Below are 25283 nucleotides of genomic sequence, written 5' to 3'. Positions count from 1 at the left end.
TATATATATATATATATTAGTGCTGTCAATCGATTAAAAATTAATCCCACCTAGCATTAAAGTTTTTAAATATACTTTTATATTGCAATAATTTCACATTCGATCTTCAAATTCATGTACAAACAACAAAGACAGTATCTTTTTTTATGACTGGCCAGTATCAATGATACCAATACTGATTTCTCTATAAAATTGCCCCCCCCCCATATTTAACCACTGACTATAGCCATTCATCATTACAGTATAATCGAGAGCTATCAATTTTAACATTTATTAGTCTAAAAAAACAAATCTTAAAACAATCTTCACATAAACCCATTATAATAAATGTCATATTTACCTGTGCCCTTCAGCAGAAATATACAGAAATTGAAGTTATCAAACACTAAATTCTAAATTAAATATAGATGAATCCTTAAAGCTATAAAAGTTATTTTTTACTCTTTTTTTTTTCTTTTCTGTCCTTTGATTAATAGACATCACAGCAGCTGGTTATTAGGTTATTTTGGCTGTTATTTCTTTAAGAGCTGCCGCTGCTGAACGTGACGTGGAACTCTTTTTACCTTTTCCGACCCACTTCAGGTCTTAAAGTCTGTATTAATGAGCTGACGAGTTAAATCGGGTGTGTTAGATGAGTGAGACAGTGCTGGGCTGCTCCAGGACAGTTTTGAAAACCATTTCAGAGACATGTTCTTAAATGTAACTCAAATATATTACATGCATGTACAGTTTTAAGGCAGCTTTAATCACCTTTTTGGTAACTTCATGACTTAACTGACCACGACATTGCATGCACGTAGTTTATTTCGTGCTTTGATATGAAACGATACAGACTACAGCGTGTGCCGGCGCCTTTGTGCATGCAATTGAAGAGAACGTGCTGCGAGCACGGTACAATTTCCGTGCTCGATTGACTCGCACGTAGTTTATTTCACCTGGTGCTGAAGGGAAGTGGAGCGCGCATCTGAAACTTCTCCCATTCTCATAAATGCACTTCTTGTCAAGAGAAACTGTGACAGAAGCAGCAGTTGTGAGTGGGGTGGCCAAACCTAGCCCCGCCCCTGTGTTGATTGCGTTAAATCTTTTTAACGCGTTAAACAAAAAAAAATTAATTGCCTGCGTTAACGTGCTAATTTTGATATGTCATATATATATATATATATATATATATATATATATATATATATACACACACAACAAAATCAAATCAAAATGTTTAACATGATTAATGCAAAAATTTATAATAAAATAAAAAATAAAATACAATATGCAAAATTTAAACTGACGACTGGAACGACTTACCCTGGTAGTGCGGCAGATTCTATTGTAACAACAGGTTGTGTCTTTGTGCTTTACATTACTTCTCACAGTTTAAAGAGAATTTGTAGATTTAATTCAAAGAACTTTTATGTTGTAGTAGATAAATTTAGAAAAAAAGATATCAAAGGTTTAGTATATATACAGTAGTATACGTTTAGTAAGTATGTATAATTTAATTTTTAGAATTGTTAAAATTGTTAGAAACCATTACTGGTGTCTCATACTTTTAAGAATATAAAAAATATAGAATGCTGATTGGTCAATAAAGCGACTGGGGTGTCCTAAAATACACAATATAGTTCCAGCAAGTTAAATGTAAAAAGTGGAGAAACTGCTTTCTACTGTATATATTTAGCTGCTGGCTTCAAAGTCTGCTGAATTAAATGCTACAATATTTTGGTAATACTTTGTAAAAGTTTATTACTGGAAACTATTAAAGTGGTCCTTTTATGTATATATATATATATTCAACTTCCTTTAATGCTTAATGTTGCTGTTTGTTCATGAAAAAGATCTTCAAAGTTACAAAGCACAAAGTCTACTCCAAAGGCAGTTATTCTCTATATCAGTAGATGCTGTTTCTGAACTCCCTCAAAAGCCTCAATTATAGTCCTGAGTTTTCTTCCAGGAACTCACACGTCACAATACCCCTCATTTAAATAATTCCCACCCAAGGCATACACAAAAAATAGGAGGGGGCAAGGCCTGGTTGAGTTGTACTAATAGTGTGTTGTTGTCATGTCCAAGAAACGCTGTTTGATATATCTAATATACTGATACACATGCAGCTGTTTACGTCTGCAGACAAAACCGAATGTGAATTTTGTGTGTTTTTGACAGCTGACACAAAAGAGCTGGCTTTCTGTGTGCACAGAAAAACAAATATCAGAAGTTTAAACTGACAAGGCTCCTTAAACGCATGCAAAGAAAAAAGTTTAAATGTTGACGAAAAGTCACTTAAAGACTTTCAAAGTCACTTGACTAAAATGCATATACTTCTTGTGGGATTTGAGCCTTCAACTTTTTGGTTACTACAACAGATCTAAGCACTAACCAACATCACCCACAGATAACAGCGTGAAGAGTGCCTGGGTGGGTTTGGCATCCTTTTAAACTCTCACTTTACAACCCACAAGTACCGGTATCCCACTTAGAGTGTGTGAAAGAGAGAGGAGCCATAATAAACAGCCATTAGGTACAGAGACAATGGTGATTAGCATTGTGTCCAACGAGGAGCGTGAGTGCTTCACCTTTGATTAGTGGCCGAGAGGGGCAGGTGTTCCTCCCGCTCGCCGACGTGCAACTCGGAGCCTTTTGATGGAGGAGAATGCCTCTTAAAGCTGTGGCAGCACAGATTAATATTAAAAGGAATTCATAATATGGCACGCAGAGGATTTTCATAAATATTCACAGGCCTGGACGGTAAGCTCCACTTGGTTGTGTCCATGAATATGGATGAAAGACTAGCAGGGTGAACAAATGTCTTAAAGTATACGAGAAAAGAAGCAACATCAAGAGAAATCACGAAATTGTTCGCTCTTACAGGCAAATGCTACTTAACATAAGACTCAACATGTATATATAAAGATAAGTTGTAAAAGTAACAATGGTATTAACAAAAAAGAACAGTGTGGCTTTTTTTTTTTTTATATATTCACTTAATATTTTGCATGAGCATAGCATAAAGCCTGTTTTGCTTTTAGCACCTAGCCTCAAATCCTGGTCTGAAAGTGCATTCAAAAAAGGTCAGGGGCATGACAGAAGCATGACCATAATGTGGTCTAAAAATACACTATGGGGACCAGTGCTTAGTTATCCTCAGCTCAACCTGCGCCAGCATCTCGCTGACATTAGGCTTTCTTGTGCAGGTTGCATCAGCAAGAGACTCGAACAGAGAGGAGCCATCATGAGACCCTGAAACCCGGAGAGCGACAAAACACCAAAAAACCTCTGGTCCTGTCTTATTTGAATTGTATACAGATTGTATCGGTATAAAGTTACACATCAATTCTAGGGCTGGGTAAAATACTATGATCCAATTAACTGCAATCTTCATTTGAACGATCACCGGTGCAGGCTTCCGAATCTAATCCAACAGCAACTGGACTTGAATTGAATATGAGAAACAAAATACTGCCAAGAATTGTGTCTTTCTCACAGGCTGCATGCAATAACATTGAACCTGAGCAGTGTAGTCCAATTCAAATGCCACTATGAACCGATTCTTTTTGAAGCATGAGTGAATCAAAAACATACAGCTCAACCAATGTCTGATTTTACAAATAAATGACTCTTTTGAGCTGGTCCACTTCATAAATCATAAAAACGCAGACTAAAAAAAAGTATCATTTGGGCACAGTTTAAGCTCTTTGGTTAATTCTTTAAAATGGATAGACTCAATCTGAATATAATGAGATAAAACGTGTACATAAAGTTCACGTCTTTATCACAAGTTGCACGCAAAAACAGAGAGAATGGGCAGTGTAGTCCAATTGATTCCTATGATCTTGCTATTTCTCAAGAGTGAGTCAATCAAAAACAAAGCTCAACCAGTGTAATCTGATTCACAAACAAATTACTTTTTTGTGCTGGCCCACTTAATGAATCATTAAAAAAAAAACTCACAAACTAAAAATGTATTGTTTGGGCTCCGTTATTAATTCTTAAAATTAAAACTTTCATAATGTACCAAGTTAGAAGGTTCCCTGTATAATTTATAATATATGAGATAATTTCTTTCATGTATAAAGCAAACTGAACATGTAACTGAAATAAACCCAAATGAAGCAAATTCAGAAACAATTCATACTGAGAGCTTGAGAATCGATTATAAATCAAATATAGACAAAACTAGTAGAGACTTATAATATTGGCCATTACATTGGTTATTTGCGGTAATTTTTAAATCACAAATAACTGATGGAATTTGCTGAAAAAAATCTAACAGTGAAGATGATGTGCTAGAATATATATCAATTCTCAAACATTTCAAAACAGCAAATTACATTTGTGACAATGTAACAGCAAAGAACAGAAAACAAGCAACAGTACAAAAACATCAATTATTAACTTTCAACAGTCTGCTATTTTGTGTGAAAAAAAGAGCTACGAAAGGGCCTGAAACAACCTGCACTAATACATTTGCCAAAAAACAAGCCCTCTTTTGTCAGTGTCTGTGACAAGGCACGCATTACCTTCAATTTCGAGCAAAGGGCAGTGCCCTGGAGCAGCTGTGCTGGCCAAACATCATTCCATACGACCATTAAGATCCGCTAGGCTCTCAAATCTCCCACAGTAAGAATGACATTGCTTTTCAATGAGACCTCTGCCAGATATAAAATTGTCACTTCAAATCAAAGAGGAAAAGGTATTTGGGTTGATTAATGAGAAAGATACAAGAAGGATGATGTACGCATTTTAAGGTCACATAACAAGTGTAAGCAAGCGGAATGAGATGCACTGTTAGTGACCGCTGAGAGCACTCATGTTTTATTCATGCTGGTGCCAAAGTCCAAAGCCTCCCATGATCATAGAAACATTTGATGTGCTCATTAGGTTTCAAAAAGGTCACTTCATTTTCCCCCTCGCTCTAACTGCATATGTATAATTTCCCTTCTGAAGGGAGTTGTAACCTTTTTAGAGGCAGCCGTCGAGTGCCAGCCCTGCTGCGTGTGCAGTCTGGGGCCACTGTGCTAGGATTGGTTTGCCCTGAAGCCTTAGAGGACACGAGCAACTTAAACTCTGACCAGGCTCTATGGACCTATCAGGAAACATTACACAGTCAGTTGACGTACATTGAGATGGAGCAGGAATCAGGATCACATGCTGAAACCAAGAAAGCTACGCATTAGCATTAGAAGGAGAATGAGGACTGATAAAACTTCAATTCATTTAAGTGAAATCCAGATTAACTACAGCCAAAAGATGCACTTGTTATAAATCAGTGTTTACTGTTCACATTTATTGTACTGGCAGCAACACCAAAACCAAAGACTCTAACAAAAAACAAACAAACAAAAATCTCTGAACTAAAAAAAAAAAAATTTTTATTCTCCCAATCAAGAAAATAATGGACAGAAACATCATAATGTCATCAGCAAAATGAATACAGGAATATACTGCTATTTTATCCGTTTCAAATCCATAGGACATTGAAAAATAAATAAATAAATAGTCAATTTACTCTTAAGTTGTTAAGAATTACAAAAGAACACCCTCACCATTTAATTTGAAAGTGAGTCTATTCTCTTATCATCTTTTTCTTTTCTTCATTATCTAATGCACATCAACTAGCCTAGTTGTTGTATTGTGATTTTTTTTAGAGCTGTGAAGTTCAGCATGTACAGGGCTGTAACATCCATCAACAAATAAAGTTTACAGGCATAAACAAACTGAAATATGCGCAAAAATTCTCTCAACAAAAAGCAGTTTCTTTCTAAACCACCAATACTAGACTCAAGCAATGAGTTTAAAGTTGCCCCCAAACAATACCCAAGTATTATAAATAAAAAAGAAGCAGCCATATATTGTATGCTCTGTATCATTACAAAAATAATGGCTGATGCATAATAACATAAAAATACTCATTGCAGAATGCAATATGATAAGAATTATAATGTTTTAGGGACAGTCACACAACTATGCAGTAAATCAGTAAATCTTTGGAAAATAATTAGAATGTAAAAATTAATTGGAACTGGAATGTATAAACGAATAGAGGAAAAACAAAACTACACAATTTATGTATGCAAGTTTTTCAGCTTACATGTGTATTTCAAAAACTATCTGTAAAAATGCATTTGAATTTGAAAAACAATTATATTCTCCCATCACCTGTTTAAAACTATCTCTCTCTCTCAAAAGAAAAACCTATACAAATAAATGAATCAAACATCTCTTTGAGAGAGATAAAACTGTGTAAGAATGGAAATTACATTTCGAAAAAAAAGCTCAGCTCAAGGTAATATGAATGTCAATTTAAGTTAAAGCTGATCTGGCAAAAATATTAATTAAAAAATAAAACATGCTGTGCTGCATGTTTCTCAAAGAGTCACTGCAAGCAAATGGGTCTAATTACAAACAGCTAAGGCTTTACACCACTGGGGATCTAAACTACAGTCCACATCTATTACAGGCATTTGTTGATATTGTGCGCATATGGTATTTCAAGATTTCCTACAAAAAGATCAGATCTAAAATGAAGATTTTGAAAAAATAAATACAGACCAAGCTGTTTGTCCTTTGCTACATCGCTTTTGACGTGAATTGTCTGTGATTAAGATTCAAGACAAACTGTACCATAAAAGCCTCTAGGAGAAGACCTTTGCTAAAATCAGCTAGTTAAGGATCTTTAGCTCTCATCGTTTTGTAAAGCAACTGTTTTTACAGTTACAGCTGCGACACAAAACTAATTCAACAAACATAAAAACAATCAATCCAGCAACATGGGTAATGTATCTAAAATTAGCAAGTGTGCTCTATATTTGGAAAGAGCCATCACAAGCGAGAGCTTTGAACTCACCCCCTGGCTTTGTCTTTTGCTCACAAATGCTCTAAAAACTGCATATCTCTAGGTTGTCAAACAAGTTGTGGCCAGTGACCATTCTGTGGTATTTACAGGACCAAAGCACGTGTCATTTTAATATTTACAGGGAATGTAGATCGCATGACTATTAGACAAGTTCATCATCCTCACTGTTGGTAGTTTCCTCTAACTCTGTATAAGAAAAGACCAAGTTTTAGTTAGTTACAGTTACATTAAAATCTGGGCCAAAACCATAGCAACAACATTTAGCAGCTTATGACTGATCCAAGCAACCCTTCAAGATCTTCAGATGGAGCAGGAGTTGGCTCTCTTTCTTGGCTTTGGCTCTCCAAAGTCCTTGTCATCATGAGTGCAGGGGCTGAAAGAGCAGGAGGAGCAGAGCGTCTGTGAGAGTCTTCGCATACCCAGCCGGAATACGCTGTTGGACAGGCTATAAATGACGCAGTTGCAGAAGCTGTTGCTAATTGCTAGCCAGGTGGTCACAAAGGAGAGGGCAGGGCTGTCCAGCACATGGGAGCTCTCCAGAAGGAAATAGAAAATGTAGGGGAGCCAAAGCATGTAGAAAACACTGGTGATCCGAAAGAGCACCATGGCGTACCTCCGGTCTGGCCCGTGGCCTGCGTGGTTGCCCCCTTCGGCAGTTTCCATCTCCTGGCTGGGAAAGCGTGCCCGTCGCTCGCTGATCTCTCGGTTATGCTGCTGGCAGATGCGGAAGATGTGGAAGTAGGTGAAACAGACCACCAGGGCCGCAGGGGCATACAGCAGGCATACAACAAAGCCAGTGAAGAGTGCAGATGTGGGCCAAGAGTGGGCACACCATTCAAAGATATCCCCATGGTACCCCGGCTTACCCCAGCCGAAGAAAGACGGGAGAAACACCACGCAAGAATAGATCCATATGAGAACGATGCAGCAGCGAAGGCGGCAGGGTGTTACCAGCTGGTTGTAGGAGAGGGGCTTAGTAATAGCCAGATAGCGGTCCACACTAATGCAAGCCAAACAAGCCATCGAAACGCTCTTGAGTACAGAGATGACGTAGCTGAACACCTGACAGGTGAGTGGTTCTTGGACACCAGCTGGGTAATGGAGCAGGGAAAGGGTGGGAACCAGGCAACTTAGCCCCACCAACAGATCCGCATAGGCCATAGTTTGGATGAAGTAACTGGTGGTGTAGTGGTGTAACAATGGGGCACAATGAAACACAAAGATCACCGTTAAATTCCCAGCAATGATGAGCACCGTCAGCAACACAATGACCGCAGTCTCTAAGACGCAAGCTTCCATAACCTTATTCTGCCCCCAGCCTAGGGGGCAGGAGTGGTTTAGGGACACACTGAAGTGATTGCTAAGGCTGCTGTTCACAGCGGGGACCAGTTCGATCAGCTCTGACCGGTTCATTGTCCCGGACCTTGTCCACTTGGATAAGGTTCAGTTGTCCTTAACGCAGTGCTGATGGCCTGCAACGTAATCCTGTGTCCGTGCTTTCTTAGTAATCTCTTCCAGCAGAACTCAATCTTCTGTCTTTTCCCCTTTACCTCGGTCTTTCACATAGTTGGATCTCAATGAACTGAGCATTGGCAAAAATCAATAGAGTCTGTAAGGAGAAGAAAAAAAAGTGCCTAGCACTCCTCTGAAATCAGTCATGCTTAGGAGCAGTTCAGTAATTGTAAGACAGAGATATTTCCTCCGCAAACACAACTAGGGCTGCTGGAAACAGCAATGGTCACAAAAGGTTTGCATATCTGTGCTGAAGGTCAGTTGCAAATATTGTCCACAGCACCTGCAGTGAAGTCGACCAATTCCTTAAGTTGTCCTCTCAAGGGTAAAATGTGCAGGATTGTAGAAGGGTTTGTGGGATAATGAAATGAAGATAAAACGGTTTCCTGTGACCAGTTAAGACAATATAAGAAGGATTAAGCATAATAGAAGACAATAAACAGGTAACAAAATTTATATGAAGAATGTTCCTGGGTCATACCTTCTCCTGAGTCCACAAAAATTTAATTTCAAGAGTTGCAAAAGTCTCCAAAAAAATCCATTCATATTAGTATGTCACCAAACAATAATATGCACCATGTTTTGCTTCTGGAATAGGGACCTCTTCGCCACTGTCTCGACCCCCTTTGGGCTTCTATAGTCCGAATCAAAACACAGACACTCTAGACAAACACAGGACAGCATATGAGAGTTGCCAGAGCTACCGCTGCACAGAGCACCGCTCATAGCCTGCGGGAGTCTGAGTGAGGCAAAACGGAACTAATAAAAATTTCAAGATCATGTTCTGGGGGAGCCACAGCGACAGCTTTGGTCTTATTTACTCCAAATCCATTTACTTTTCATGACCTTTCACTGTGCATATTGGATAAAAGCAGGTCACATAAAAAGGAGAGACCTGTGTTTTCCAAAAGAGGTATATCGCGGCTTACATGAAGGTGTCTTCTCAGATTGCGTCAGGACAGCATGCTCTGGGCATCCTGTCTGAATTCCACATGTTCTCAGTTTCAGTGCATCTTTCCGTCCAAAGCTTTGCTCATCACATGGCATGTCAGCATCTGCATCTGATTAATTGTACATGCTCAGCTTCTTTCCTTCTGAGGTAGACCTCGTTGCTTCTTCTCCAACTTCTTTGTGACACATTCCGTAAAGTCTCCTCAAAAATACTGTCCGTTCACAAAATTGGAAGATCTGCGTACCGCTCCTGTCCTTGTCAGCTCTCTGCGACCTGTGAGCCAAAGCAGGTTGACAGCAGTTCCCGCCGAGTGTGCACAGTGCAAAACGCACTTTGAAATTAAGAATTAAAAATTGAGACAAGTAAAAAGGGGAGAACAGTAAGACTTTGAACAGATCTATTCACAATATATAAATTGTGCAACAAATCAGAAAATGAGCCGAGGAAAAGAGAGCAGCCCCTCACTGCTGATGCTCAGAGATGCTGTTAGTGGCTCACAGTTTCCTCTCCCCCTTCACAGTCTCTCTCTCTCTCTCTTCCATTGTGCCTCTCGATCACATTTGTTCCCTCCTTCCTTTCCCCTCTCTCTCTCTCGCTCTATAACTCTTCTCCCTCCCCTTATGGCGGCACCTGAGGTCCTCTTTCTCACACAACTCCTCCCAGCACACTGTTCTCTCTCTCTTTCCAATGTTCTCCCTCTTTTCTCATTATCCTCCTCTTCCTGCACACCCTGAAGATGTTTCCACATTCAAAAATAATCAAAGACTTCCATCTCTCTGTTGTCTCCTACAGCTCCCTGTTTTATTATCCTTCGTTCTCATTTTCCTTCCTGCTTCAAGTCACTTACACAGACCAGTGCCCAAGCGTAGCAATGCCTGCCCCTTAGTTACAGTCGCCAGGCATTTTAGTTAACCAGGACCCTCCCTCACAGCAGCTGACATGGTGCAACAAACAGGAACAAATTAAGAGAGTCCGGGAGGGGGATTTCATTCCCCTGGAAAGATATCCCGAATATTTTTTTTCGAAAGATCGCCCGAATCTACTCTAATACAATCACAAATGCAGATCTTCACTAGTTTTACTGACAAGTTTGCTAAACATAATTACAACTAGAGGAGCTCATAAAATACAAAGGGATTACCAGAATGACAGCCCATGTTTCCTGCACAGCTGCTGAATGTTCAAGCCTGGTGGCAAAACAATTTCATATTTTAGCTGATTGGTGAGCTTGCAGTCCTGAAGTGAATGTGACGACAAAAAAAGGGTGTCTGGAAAAAAAAAAGACAATAAACAGACAACACTTATGCAACTTTGTCCTTACTGACTGGCTGCATTCAAGGAGGTCTGTAATTCCTAGAGAAATCTGTTAGCATCCCCTTTCAATAGCAGTGGCTCAGCTGCCGCAAGACTGCCCTCCATCGAAACCAAAACCTTGCCTTTGCAAGCAGGGATGCCAAAAAGAGGGGCAATTGCACCTTTTGTCCTGGGCCCGTGCTTGGGGGTAGGGGGAGTGTCTGGACTGATTAATGGAGGGGGGTCAAATGGAGTGATCATGATTGTAACAGCCAGACTGTTAAAACAGAACACACTCTCAACGTGATTTCCCATCTGGGCTACAGGAACATAACATAACTATGCCTATGTCAAAATCTACTAATTTACACACAGGGATAATAAATATTACTACTAATACTTTTGACAGCAATGTTAAAAAAATAAATAAATGTAAGGTTCAAAGTCACACTGTGAGATATCAAGTCACAATGACCTTTTACACTTATTTCTTTTCTTTTCAACTCTGAAGCAGAAAATACAATACATAGTCATGAGAACTAAATCATTCTAAATACTGACTGGTTGCCTATAATTGACAAAGTCATTGCGTAGTTATAACACATTCATAACCAAGGAAGTTTTTTTTTTTTTTTTAAACAAAGAAAACGTTATAAAATTTGTCAAAAAAAGTACTGCTTATTATTGTAGAGCATGATGTTAGGCCAAATTAAAAAACAGAACTCTGCAGGAAACAGTGGCACATGTAGGTGAAATGTATAAAATACGATGATCCATAAGTTGTGGAACAAGATACCACTGAACAACAGTGTCAGCCAGAGGCCTGTATAAATGATTCATCACAAAGGAAGAGAAAAGGCTGGAGAAAACAATGACCATAATCCTCTTCATCTGTCGGTGCCTGAGCTTTTGATCCAAGGGACTCTGTACAGGGACAGGCAGGGCACTCTGGCTCTCATCACAGCACTGGCAGGACAAGTACAGGTCAGGATGACAGCTGGACTTGATTTGGCATTATTTACAGCAACAGTCAGGGCTTTGCTAAATCCACTGCTTTCAAAGACAACATGAAATCAAATTGGACCCTATTTACGTCATAATTTAATTTTAATAAATGCCCAGGTCTTACGGTGCACAATTAATAAGTGAATGTCTACGTTTTTCATAACTGAAACTGTAAACTGTGGAAAATTAAATAAACGCACATATAAATAAAAAATATAGATACTGATATAGGATCTAAAGCATATATCCATGATCCATGTATGTGTATACACAGTATACGTTTAAATGCATTGCCAGACACGATTGCAATGAAAATCATTTTTGCTAAAGATGAAATTTCCAAATCTAAACTACTGCATTACTGAAAAAAAAAAAAAAAAAGAGATTTAAGAAAAATATCATCATTAAACTGAAACAAAAAGTTTGCTTACGGTTTATAACCACATAAGACCAAAATTCATAGCAAGTTTTCATGTTTTAAATTTTGCACAAACAACTTGCAGTCAGTCCCAAGGCACGCACGTAGCTATGATTCAAACCTCTGCACACATGTCCAGAGGATATGACTGCATGAAGTGTGTCTCTAGGTAATACAAACGGTCATTTCTGTGTCAGCAGTGAGCTGACCCCGGCAACACAGTCTGATAGCACACGCTATGAGGGGGCCGACCCTATCTACTCAATAGTGCAGATGGGGGCCAAAATCCATTACAACGCCTTAAAGTGAGGCATGTGTATATACGAATCCAAAAGGCTCTCTCGTTGGTGAGTGGCGTGTCTTTGTGAGAATGAAATCACGTTGTTTGCGGGTTATTGATTCTCAGGGAGGTGGAACGGGTGTATGATGAGGCCGCTAATAGAAGCGTTATAGTTCAGAGTGAATCGCAGCTCAGTCACTAGATGTTGACTGCATTAAGATACATGTCGGGCTGTGCTGGGAACAGGGGTCTATTGTGAGGGAGGGGCAGCTGGTCAGAGGAGACTGGGATGGCTTTGTGGACAAGTCTCAAACATCATATGCTGGGAAAATGGCAGCTCACCAGCACGCACTTAGGGTTCCACGACGCAGAAAACGAGGATAGAATCGCAGAATCCTGTTCTAAAACTGAAATCGCCTATCGCAGAATATGGCAAATTTTGTAAAGGGCTGTAAAATTGCAATATGAACTTGTGTCTTTTTTGTTTTTATTAAATTGCTTTTAAACTGTATCTTAAACTGTAAGTTTCATGATTCCAAAATTCCATTAAAATTTAATTAAACCATAAAGCCTTAAAATGGAATCCAGAAAAATTTAAATCGAAAACACTAAATTTGGGTAGAATAAAACAGAATTAAGAAAAAATACAACTGATGGCATAGGCCCCTCAAAATGCTGTTTACTTATGTTAATCTTTTATTAAACTGTTATTAATTGTATATGTTTCATGAGTTCAATTAATTATACATACTTTTTGATTATAAAAATGTAATTAAACCATTAAAACCAGAAACATTTTAATGGAAACGGTGAATTTGGGAAAAATTTACCGTTTAGTTCTTGCTAAATTGTATACAATTTCAAATAACTAGACATGCTTTTCAATTACTAAAATTTAATTTAGGGGGGAAAAAAATTAAAAATTTTTGGTCTAAAATAATAAATCGTATAACTACATTTTATTTTTGTTTTTTTTTTAAGAAAAAAAAAAAATCTCTCCGAGGTCAATGAAACTTTTTCCAATTTATTTCACCTTGCTTAAAAACAGGCAATACTGTGCAAACCCACCCGCACTCAGAAAAAAAAACAACAACTATTCTTACAAAGCCAGAATATGTACAAAACATTGTATTTAAACGATCTGCCATCAAATATTTAATTACATGCTCTATAAAGACTATAATCTACTTAAGCAGGTTTGTGAAGACTACATAGTCAATCCCACAAGCCGTTTAAAATAGAAGGTGGAAAAACAGAGGCTTGCCTAAAGATTTCTATTAATACGAAATGCTGGATGCAGCCCAGTGATTTGTCTAAATGGCTGAAACGAGGCTTCTTGGCATGAGGATGTTTCATGCTCAGTTACAATCTTGTAATCAAACAATTTTCTTCAGCCTAAGGGCCTCAGCTGATAGTACAATGACTTTCACATGACTCTCTAACTAACGTCTAAATAAATACATATAGTACATAATTTGTGAAAATATGGTGTAAAGATCTGAGGTTTCATTGTGTCAGACTTCTTTTCGATTTCACTAAAGTAGCATACAGAACACTGGGGAACAATCTTGTGGATCACAGATTCATTAAAAAAAAGCAGTCTCATAAATCTCATAAAAATAACAAGAAAAATATATTTACCCCCCAGGAGTATATTAAATATATATTATATTAAAAATATATTTACCCCCCAAAAATGTTACAAAATGTTTTGCATAACAGAAAATTAAGCCTACTTATGTTTGTTTTTTAATTTTTTTTTTTTACATTATTTTATTTAATGACAAATAAGGAAATTTCAGTCACACCTAATTCAATAAAATGTGATTACAATAATAAATAATAATAAACAATGATATAAAACTAGATTTCAATAATGTCATTATAATTAATTTAACTTGTTTGCAAAATGACCGGTTTGGACTTCAGACAATGAACATTATTATAATATAACAGTATTGTAATAATAATAACTAAGCCTAATATTTTGATGTTAATATGTATAAGTAACATTTATTTTCAATAATGTCATCAAAATCTTATTTTCTCCTCACTGTATTTTTTATATTTTTTTTTTCAGATTCACACAATATCTTCTTTTGGGTGGAGAAACAAAGACTTTTTAAAGCCCTGACTCAAAGAGAATAGCACCTTTGGTAGATCCCTCATGCATCAGCAAAGTAAAGGTCGCGAAAATGTCAGTTTCACGCTCTCAGAAACATTACACGGATTGCATTTTCACTGAACCACAGCAAGGACAATGCACACTCAAGAGTGTGTTAAAAAAAACGTATGGTCAGCCACCATTATAGACAGGGTGGAAAGAATAGGATTATGGTTTGATGAGAAAAGAGAAAAGGAAGTTAAATGAATCTGACTGATGTGAAGAAAAAAACTCCCTCAAATGAGTGTGGCTCAATTAAAAAAATTAAAATAATAATAAATTAATAAATAATAAATTAGTTATTACAATTTAAATTTATTAACAATTTTAATTAATTAAATGTTTTTACATTTGCTGGTAAAATAATCTAAGAAAGACCATTAAAAATACAAAAAAAAAACATGAAAAAAACTGAAAAAATATATATTTTATTAACTGAAAAAACATGCGGGCCAGAGCAGACATTTTTTTAGTCCAGCTTACAAATATTGCCTTAACTACCCAAGGCACAATAACATAACATGGACATCGTATAGTGCTGATGGCCAGATCTCAGCACGGTTTTATTTATATTAATAGCGCCGCAACTGTTATATCGACATGACCTGCAGTGCAGAATACTTGAAATTAAATAAATAAATTATACTCTCCATAACCCCTAAGGAAGTACGGCGTTCAGTTAAAGGAAAGCTGTTGTGGGAAGAACTGCAGGATTTACACTATCTGGCAAAGGCTTTCATCTCGCTATTCCTTTTCTGTTTTTCATTCATTCCTTGACTTCATTCCACACTCTTGCAGTGCTGAGGTATTTTATGGTGTCCGTTCCCCATCATTCTCACTGCATAGTATTGATTATTGTGCTGTATTTCAGGAGTTGCTCCTAAGCAATGATTATTGGCTTGCACATAAAGAAAAACCCAAGTTAAAATAAAAAGATCTTCATCAGGATTCAAAAGAAGTGGTTGAAGCAGTATTAAAAGTACAACTTGAAGCCATGGGGGGTTCTGTTCAGGGTTGCATGTGTTGCAGGGTTATGGGTGGGGGGGGTGGGGGGGGGTCTTCAGCCACCGTCTAAATTGATTGTGGCAGGTCAGAATGAGGGCATGCAGGAATGTTCTGGAGTATCCTCACCTCCAGCTGACCTCTGGTGACCATCATTACACTGCATGAAAGTAATTTGGTCTTTTGACATTCACTTGAGTCAATTTGGAAACAAATCCTAGGAAAGCCGAGGGTTGTAAATAGAGCTGCTGTAGCTGCTGGATACAAAATGCTTGGTCTTCGAACAATGAATTGCATGAATGGGTTTTCATTTGCTGATAAACTTACCACCAAGCAGACCAATGAGGATTAATGTTCTCTCAAATTTTTGTTACTGGTGAGCAAAACCTATTTGTTTTAAATATATATATATATTTATATATTTATTCATTAATATATTTATGTATGTATATTTACATGCATTCATGTTTTTAATTTGCATAAAACAAATATATTTGATGAAATATCTTCACCCAATAAAGTATTAAAAATATAAACCAAAAAACGAAAATCAGTGGTGTGCAAGGTGGTTAGTCATTATTTTTTTATTAAGTATTTTATTAAGTATCTTCATTATCATATAAAATATAAATAAAATATAACTGTTAGCAGCAATACGGGGCCAAGCAAGCATAGCAACCACTGCAACTGCAAACACAGCAAGTATAGCAAAGATACTCACAGCAATCTCATCAAAGCACATCACACTGAACAATCTAAAAGCTCTACAATGTGCATCTCAAAAGCACAAAACACTTTTAAGATTTTTTATATAAACACACCAAATGTTATATGCCACACTAGATTCGAACCTGCAGGGGCTATTTACACCTGGTCACTTCATGCATTTTGTCTGATCGTATAGCTATCCGATCGTGAAAAGGCCAGGTGTAAATGCCCTCCAAAACGCATTCGAGATGGATATAAATCCAATCGCTCATACCACTTCAGGAGGTGGTCTGGACAGCATTCCAGACGAAACTGGACAAGTGTAAATGCATCTGGTTGTTGAAACCACATAGGTAAATTTTCTCCTCCCAAAATGTTAAAATAATAAATGCCGAGTACCTCTTCAGCAAGCCGACGCACAAACTGCCGCGAATGAAACAAAGTAAGACGCAGACGGTCAACACACAATCATCTTCATTATAAGTAGTAAGACAAACTTATCTTTCCAGTGCTGATGCCGCGCGCTCTCCTATTGCGGTCTTTGATCTTGAAATGAGCTGATAATTAATAAAATGCAGCGCTTATCTTTTGATTTTGTTGATGTGAACTCCGTTAAATTTAAATATAGCGTGGGAATTGAAGATCGGATTTATATCCGTTTTGCGATGACACATTTATGTGGCCAAGTGTAAATGGAAACATTTTAACAAATCAGATAGATATCCGATCAGAGAAAACGCATGAAGCGACCAGGTGTAAACAGCCCCGAAAGGTTTGGGGCCAGAGTGTGCCACTCTGCTGACGCACATTCAACAGGCTGATGAGGAGAGCTTTCAATGTGAGAATGAGCAAAGAAAGGCATTGGTCAAAGCATGTTGACCAAATTAACATGCTAAGATAATGTATATTATGTGTAACCTGATAGCTGAAGAGTCACATTACAAAGAATAGCAACTGATTAGCATGTTAGCCAATTATCACGTGAAGCTAACTAGCATAAGTCAATGAAAACAGGCATGGTCAACTTCAGAGAGGTATTTCTCAGGAACAGTACCGAATGTCAAAAATCCGTTCAGTCATTACTATGTGGCTCGGTTCAAAGATCATCTGTTAAGATTTTGGATAAAATTGGATAACATTTATAGGAGTAGTGGAAAAAAACAGTTTTTCACTTACTTCAAAATGGCGGACAAACGAAACGTTGAAAAATTAGATATCGTCAGACTCAGCATAAGCCAAGGAATGTATTGACAGCAAAATCTGGACAATGCTTTCAAAAGTTATAAGCATTAGGGGTGCTCCGATCAGGATTTTTGAGGCCGATCACAGATCGCCGATCACAGAAAGCAGTATCTGCCGATACCGATCCCGATCTTTTTATCATTTATAACTATTTATAGTGATACTCCAATCATTATTTTTACACATTTATTCAGGGCCTGAATTTCATTTTTGAAAATGGGGGGAATTCCCCTCTTAGGTGACTCTTTTGAGAGGGGAAGCAGCACGGACTGTGCTTTCACACAGGTGTCCACTACTGAATCATGGCTGTTTACCACAAACACAACATTTATCCATTATTTTGATTTCAAATCCAAACATTGTCACTGAAAATGCTTTTTCAGCATTGCAATTCTTTTTTACACAGTACAATATAATACAATCTTTCATAGATTAAACAATAAATATAAGCAACACATTATTCAATGCTTTTTACTTTTGCATTGACTTCTAGATTTATATATTAAGTTGCTCAAGCAAGTGGCAAAACATTTAAACTACTTTTCTTACATTATCACAAACTTACCATTGACAGAAATAGTCCCCAAAGACTATTTGAGACCCCAAAGTTGGTCAGATTACTATTCATGACCATCACTACAAGTGTGCCAAATTTCATAATTTTCTACTTACGGTTCATAGGGTTGCCATAGACTCCCAGTGGGAAGGAAGACGAAGTATAAGAAAACTAACAGATACAATAGGTGCTACAATGCCTTTGGTGCTTGGCCTCTAACAAAAAATACCCTAACAAACAAATTGATTGATTTAAAAAAAAAAAAAACAATCAATCAGTAAAGTGTTTGATTGATGAATTGCTTTTAAGCTCTAAAAAGTGGAAATTAACAAGCATCAGAGCTAAAATGTGGATAACTGAAATAATTTCTTGCCAAATTAGTGGCTGAATACCACAATCTGACCCACGTTTCTGAGTCAACGGTTGTTAGTTCAGTGTGGGAATGTTCTAGTCACTGACCACGCTTGGCGTGAGAACCAGTCTGACCAATATAACAACATGAAAGAAATAGCTTTTCAAACATGTAAAAAAGCTGGAGCCTGCAAAAACTGTACAGTCCTATCCCAGATAATCAGCAGTCACACAGATCTGTAGCTGTGCTGGAATCGCTCGAATTTGCTGTGACATTGCTTTTGGAAAAAGTAATTAGATGTGCTCTCAGCACCGCTAAATATATTTGACTAACTTCATTTCCACGAGTTCACAAGGTCAAACGAACATCTAAGCGAAGCATCAATATGGGTAGAAAATATGTTTAGTAAATAAACAGCCTGCTATACTACAAAGGTTCATCCCGCTGACAAAACGGAAACTAGTAAGTAAAGATCATAAATTTTACCCTTGAAAACATACACGGAGTTATTCTGTTATTCAGACCGCTGCCTTTCCTCACCCAAAACACTTTGAAAGACCAAAGTGGGTCCAAAGCAATTTTAAACCACACTTCAAAATCTACCAAATGCACACAAACTCCCTTGGTACATCTGTTGAGCGTTCGCTAAAGCTTAAGCTAAATTTACTAAAATGCAATGAACAAACAAGAAAAAGACCCATAAATGTGGATGCTACATTGTTGAGAATCATGTGTCCGCTAGTTGGCAAAAAATGGGATGAATTGGGACTTTTTACGAAAACAAAAAACGGTGGTAACGGTTGTCATCTCTTACCTTGGTGATGAGGATGCGGTATTGCTCCAGCAGAGGCTGATCATTGTGGCAGCCAGACAGGAGCTGCCAGACTTCAGCTCGTAAGGCCTCCGGGATCCCAGGCTTCACCAGAGCAGACAGACCCTTGGGTCGTGTCAACAGGTTTCCTTGCCTGACAGGTGGAAGACAGACGGCATCAGTGCAGCACAACAAAGCTGTTTTTTTGCAGTCGTGTTCGATACGGACTGCGCTCCAAATCTGGCCATACCACAAACTTCAAAGTCTCAAGTCGGGCCAAAAGTCTCACCATCTGTTGAGGATCCCTCCCCAGGATTCCAGAATCTTCTCAGGACAGTCCTTCGACACATCTCCTGTCCCGCTAGAGATCTCACTGTCACTATCTGTACAGCGGAGGACAAAGATAAAATGTTTGTTAATTCTGCTACCAAGCGTTAAAGCAAAAAAACTTTTTCGGGGGGCGGGGCGGGGTAGCACATGCAAAGCATGCAATGACTGTGGCAACTTTAACATTTGAAAGGATGCTATGGCAAAGTTATTGCTTTCTTTATTTTTTCATGAATATATGGTTGACCTGAAGAATGAAAGCTGTATCATACACTTGGAAAATTATGAGCTATATCACCGCTTATCGACACTAGGGGTGTGACAATACACTTAGCTTATGAGATGACAAAATGCAGATACTTGGTTCACTAGAACGTGAAAATATTTTAATACTATTTTTAAGAAATTTTCAATGACAAAATATTTGTCTTTTAATTACAAAAAGTAAAACAATGCAGTTGTATTTAGAAATATTTTAACTAATCTAGGCCTGTAACTACTGATTATTTTGGTAATCAAGTAATATACTGATTATTTTGACAACTGAGTAATCAGATTTTTTTTTAGTAACAAACAGACCTAAGTGAAAACCAGGCTTTAGTATGATTATTTATATATAAACTAATGATGAGGCAATAATAATTGGCTCAAATAAAATATCAAAACCAAGAAATTACATGATTGTATTGAACAACACTGTTAAAATATATAATGTAATATGCCTATACATATGAACATAACCAACTTAAGTACATTATGTATTAAAACAAATACCTGCAGAGGGCGCCAACTTTCACTGACGTTTCACTTTACAGCATGATTAAACGATGTTTAAATCCATTTAATTTTAATATTTGGCCACATGCAGAAACTTTTATTTTGAAATTGCGATATAAAATACATGATGGCATATTTAGACATAGGTTGATGTATTCTCCTGTGTTAGCAAAGGTTTTTAAATGGTTTACGTTACAAATCTAGTGAGATAATGCACACTGTTTTTCCAGATGAACGTTAAACAATTCAAATTCACGGCATATGCAGAGGAAGACTTTAGCCCCTTTCACACATAGGCCTACAGTACTGGTAAATTACCGGTAAGTTACAATTAATAGATCATGTGTGAACAGGACCTTTTCAAAAATCCCGGTAAATTTGTTCTGGCAATCATATCGTTTTATGGAGATGACATGATTACTCTGAGCTGTTTACAAAGCTCCGCTGCTTTTTAATTAGTTATTCTATGTAAATATGCGCTAGATGGACATCTTTGACCATTGCGTCTGGCAGCTTTTTGTCACGCTTCTCCATTCATCAGGGCTGCGACTGCGCAATTGGATACTATTATGCGCTTCTCGTGTTTATAAGAGCAAAACATTCTGATTGGCTAGTAATGTTAGTTTGGTTGAGAGTGAAAGCTGTGCTTCTCTCATACCATTGGAAGGCGAACTCATGGACTCGAAAGTGAAATCAATTAACAAGATTTTTTTTTTTTAAATGTAGGACTTTTTTTTTGTAGGACAATATGTAAACAACAAATATAATATTGTGCAATACATCTGCACAAAACGATGCAAGTGAGTAAATGAACTCACTAGTCAGAATGTGTGAAAACGCTCTTTCCATAAAAACATGGCAAAACATGGACAATGAAGTACGGCAAAAAGAAATCGCAATACTGAACTTGTTTTTGTTAAATTATATGTTTAAATGATAAAATATATGATTTTGTTTTTCCCTTTCTCGTCAACTACAGTATTATTTGTGCCATTTACTAAACAAAATATATTTTCGTCCAAAGACAAGAACTATGACTACAAGTGCGGCCACATAAACAACATTTTCATGATATTTTGCAGGCAAAACATTTTTTTTTTTTTTTTCAACAATGTTGATCAACATGGCAAATTCACATAACCAACTTGAACCAATTGCGAAATATGCATGGGGAAATCTTCCGTCAATGCAAAATTCCTGTTTGTGATGTGAAATGTGAAGTGACGTGTGGCCATATTGCTGCAGCGCCCAGCATTTGTGTGTATTCCTATTAAAATTACTGAATTTTTTGTAAATATGACCACACTTTAAACTAAACTACTTTAAACTAAAAAAATAATAATATCAAAACAACGCTGGCTCTATCAATCTGCCAGACTACAGCTATTGAGAGCAATTCCTATGTTTATTCCTATTAAAAAAATGTTTTGCCAGGAACAACAGTAAATGTTGTTTAAAAAAAACTAAAAATAACACGGACTCTAATAATTATGGCCATATGGTGGGCATTCTGCCACAATACAGCTGCTGTTATGCTTTGAGAGCAATATTAAAACATAAATCAATATTAAGAACTAAGTGACGCAATCAGATCCCACTTTAAGCTCAAGTTGTCACCCTCCGGTAAGAGTCTATTCCGAGTTTCAAAGTACATCCTGTCCTGTCGTCGCTAACTGCGAATGTTACAGGGCAGCACTTCGGATGACTCCATTCAGGCATGTTAGGATGCTGCACGACTCCTTTGAAACACAGCGTTCAGGCGAAATTACAGAATCGTCCTTGCAGCATCAAGAAGACCGAGGTGAGTTACACGGCGTACACACCTGCATTAGTCAGGGCAGCGGAGTGCCAAGATTACCGTCACGCCTTGAGGTGATAAAGAAAATGTCTTGGACTTAATGTCTGCAAAGGTCATTAAGAGCCGACCAGCAGACTCTCTGCCCTCCGAGCCCATATCTCAAGGTCTGCGTCCACAACATGGCCACCCACAAAGATGTTTGGAGGAAATGAACAGCAATGCATCTGGTGGCGTCAACTATGTAAGACTGAAAAAGTTAGTAATGGCAGTTATGGCAAGAAGCAAAAAGAAGTTTTTAATGTAATGATCTTTAAATAAAGAACAGAAACGCTTGTAGTGCTGAAAGAGGGGATGAATTTTGAGCACATTTACAATGTTCATGACCTCAAGAGAGAGCCTCAAATGCCATACATTTTACAATCACCGATGTGAGGTCTGGAATACAATGGTTTCTTTTAAAATGCTTTAAAAGGGCTTCTTTTTACATTTACTGCACAAGAACCTTGGCAATGTTGCAAGGAGAGAGACTGAGATAGGGAGAGAGAAAGCAGCCTTGAGCAGAGCCTCTGTCGCAAGGTGACATGGCAGTTTGGTAGCAGATGTGGGCGGATGAATCTTCTTTTCCATCTGCCTCCCCAATAGATCTCAGAAACGGTAGTGAAAGTTGGCGAGGACGAACGCTTCCAAAAACAACGACTTATTTGTACAGCCCAGAAATCGAGGCTTGGAACAAACTGCACAAATCAAAAGATGAGATTCAATGAGAACGGCTGAATAAGAAGGAATCATTCATTCATTTTGTCCACAAAGAAGCTATACAACTAAAGTTAAGGATGCATGACAATATATTGGTGAAAATACCAGTCAATATTATCAATATTGCTCATACTTTGGGTTACGTATTTTAACAAACTGCTAAAAAAAAACCAGAGTTTTGCACTGACACATTGATCATTCAAAAAAAAAAAATTTTCAAAAAAAAAACTGACCCTAAGCACACAGCTAAAATAATGAAGGAGTGGCTTCACAACAACTCTGTGACTGTTCTTGAATGGCCCAGCCAGAGCCCTGACTTAAACCCAATTGAGCATCTCTGGAGAGACCTAAAAATGGCTGTCCACCAACGTTTACCATCCAACCTGACAGAACTGGAGAGGCTCTGCAAGGAGGAATGGCAGAGGATCCCTAAATCCAGGTGTGAAAAACTTGTTGCCTCTTTCCCAAAAAGACTCATGGCTGTATTCGATCAAAAGGGTGCTTCTACTAAATACTGAGCAAAGGGTCTGAATACTTAGGACCATGTGTTATTTCAGTTTTTCTTTTTTAATAAATCTGCAAAAATGTCAACAATTCTGTGTTTTTCTGTCAATATGGGGTGCTGTGTGTACATTAATGAGGAAAAAAAATTAACTTAAATGATTTTAGCAAATGGCTGCAATATAACAAAGAGTGAAAAATTTAAGGGGGTCTGAATACTTTCCGTACCCACTGTATATATAATACTTATTAATATAATAGGACCTGACTATGTGGAAAAACGAATTGCTTAGTCTATGGAAATTGTGCCCCTATTATATATAACAAGACTCGTATTTTATTCCAGCTCTGTTTTGCCAGCATATGGAATCCCTGTATTTATGCTTTGTAAAATGTGAACATCCTCCAAATCTGGCAACCTTCAACAATCACCTAAATTATGTAAATAGCCTTGCACTCGATTCCCTCTAACGAGTTAAATTACATATTAAGTATATTACTAATACGAATATACTATAAACTAGGGATGTAACAATTCACTCAACTCATGCTGCATACATGCAACATGAACAGTTTTTAAACTAAATCAGATTGTATAATTTCGAAATTTGAAGCAAAAACAGAATCTGCATGAAACAGCTGAGCTGAACGAGACGCAGATTCACTCTCTGCCAGCAGGTGGCACTTAAATCATTTCCTTGGTTTCCGCTGTAAACAAAGCAGCGCTGCACTTATGAACTTTAATATGCATTATACAGAGGCAAGATGAAAAGAAAAAATACCATCTAAACTTTTCTAAAGACAGTAAGTTCCCCTCAGACATGGATTCATATAAACTCCTACACCTAAATAAATCACGATTTGTTTAGCATCTCAACTGATTTGAAACGTCACAAATTTGAATCGTTTTTCAACCGGCTCGCGGTTAATCGTTACATCCCTACTATAAACTATAATGCTCATGGTTTATTTATTATTGCTTGTGCTCATCAAATAATGTAACGCTGTTTCTTTGTTCAGCTGTTTCGGAAGCGCAAAAGAAACTTTTGAGAAATATTCAGACAACATTTGTGTCATAATGTACGCCTAGCAAGCAAGTATCCCTGCAAATAAACAGTTAAAAAACACAACTAATCACACCGTTCACAGACATTAGGCAGTAAATAACACAGAACTGTCCTTTAAGTGATATTTAACATGCAACTCAAACCCACGTAATCATTAGTCTATGTTATGTGCTAAAATCAATCAACAAAAACAGAAGAAAAAAGAAAAACCGGCCAGTTCCAGGTGGTCAGATGACACACAGAGCCCGAGAGCCAATACCACTTAACCAAATTGGAATCCATTCTTCTGAAATGGGTGCTGATAACCACTTGAAAGCCGCCAGGGTTTCACATCTCCGGCTTGTGGCACCCTGTCAAAAACACAGGCCGTCTCCTCTTCGTGAAAAAGAAAGACGGCTGAAACACTTCACCTAGAGCTACCGGCAGAGACTAAATTAAAGCTTGCGATGGATTCGTGCTGCCAAACCGCAGGCAGGAAAACGCAAGGGGAGCAAATGTTGATCATGTAAAAATTTGGTGGGAGAAAAAAATCTGGACGGATGATCTCATTCACTTGATGTGTTAGCATTGCCATATAAAGAAAAATGAACAGCAAAACAAATGGCCCTGCTACAGCTTTGCTGCCAAGGCAACCTGTTCTTTTGATGCCCGCATGTACATACATACATTCCCCCCACTCGCTCTGAAAAGAGATCTGAATAAGCTCAGAGATGGTCATTTTTCCGGTATTCGTGAGAATGGATGGGGGTAAGTGGGGCAAGTCTGCAAACTCACATGGAAATTAAATTACTTTAACAGGTTCATGCTTCTGATCTAATCATAAAAAGCAAAATAAATAAATAAATAAAACACATATACATATATACATAATAATGCATTCAATAATCATTCAATTACAATAAACTCTATACT

The 25283-nt window shown here is 37.6% G+C and overlaps 2 protein-coding genes across 2 annotated transcripts in view; both read right to left on the bottom strand.

The window, feature by feature from the left end:
- The window catches only part of rabgap1l (RAB GTPase activating protein 1-like), a 92324-nt gene that overhangs the window by 52596 nt on the left and 14445 nt on the right, over positions 1-25283 (bottom strand). Inside the window, exons 9-11 of the mRNA XM_016291063.1 lie at positions 24389-24407; positions 19435-19528; positions 19149-19299 (exon numbers count right to left, since the gene is read on the bottom strand). Coding sequence (XP_016146549.1) covers positions 19149-19299; positions 19435-19528; positions 24389-24407 — 264 coding nt within the window. The remainder of the gene's footprint in view (positions 1-19148; positions 19300-19434; positions 19529-24388; positions 24408-25283) is intronic.
- gpr52 (G protein-coupled receptor 52) lies at positions 7116-8363 on the bottom strand. Its single transcript, XM_016291028.1, has one exon. The coding sequence runs from the start codon at positions 8261-8263 to the stop codon at positions 7151-7153; it is 1113 nt and encodes a 370-aa protein (XP_016146514.1). The 5' UTR covers positions 8264-8363; the 3' UTR covers positions 7116-7150.

This window comes from Sinocyclocheilus grahami, unplaced genomic scaffold (assembly GCF_001515645.1).
Source record: "Sinocyclocheilus grahami isolate Dianchi unplaced genomic scaffold, SAMN03320097.WGS_v1.1 scaffold267.1, whole genome shotgun sequence".
Taxonomy (NCBI): domain Eukaryota; kingdom Metazoa; phylum Chordata; class Actinopteri; order Cypriniformes; family Cyprinidae; genus Sinocyclocheilus; species Sinocyclocheilus grahami.
The sequence above is the reverse complement of the archived record's forward strand: the minus strand, read 5'-3'. Positions and strand labels throughout refer to the sequence as shown.

Excerpts from the sequence above, each read along its gene's own strand:
- gpr52 (XM_016291028.1), bottom strand. The coding sequence starts at position 8,263 with ATGAACCGGTCAGAGCTGATCGAACTGGTCCCCGCTGTGAACAGCAGC.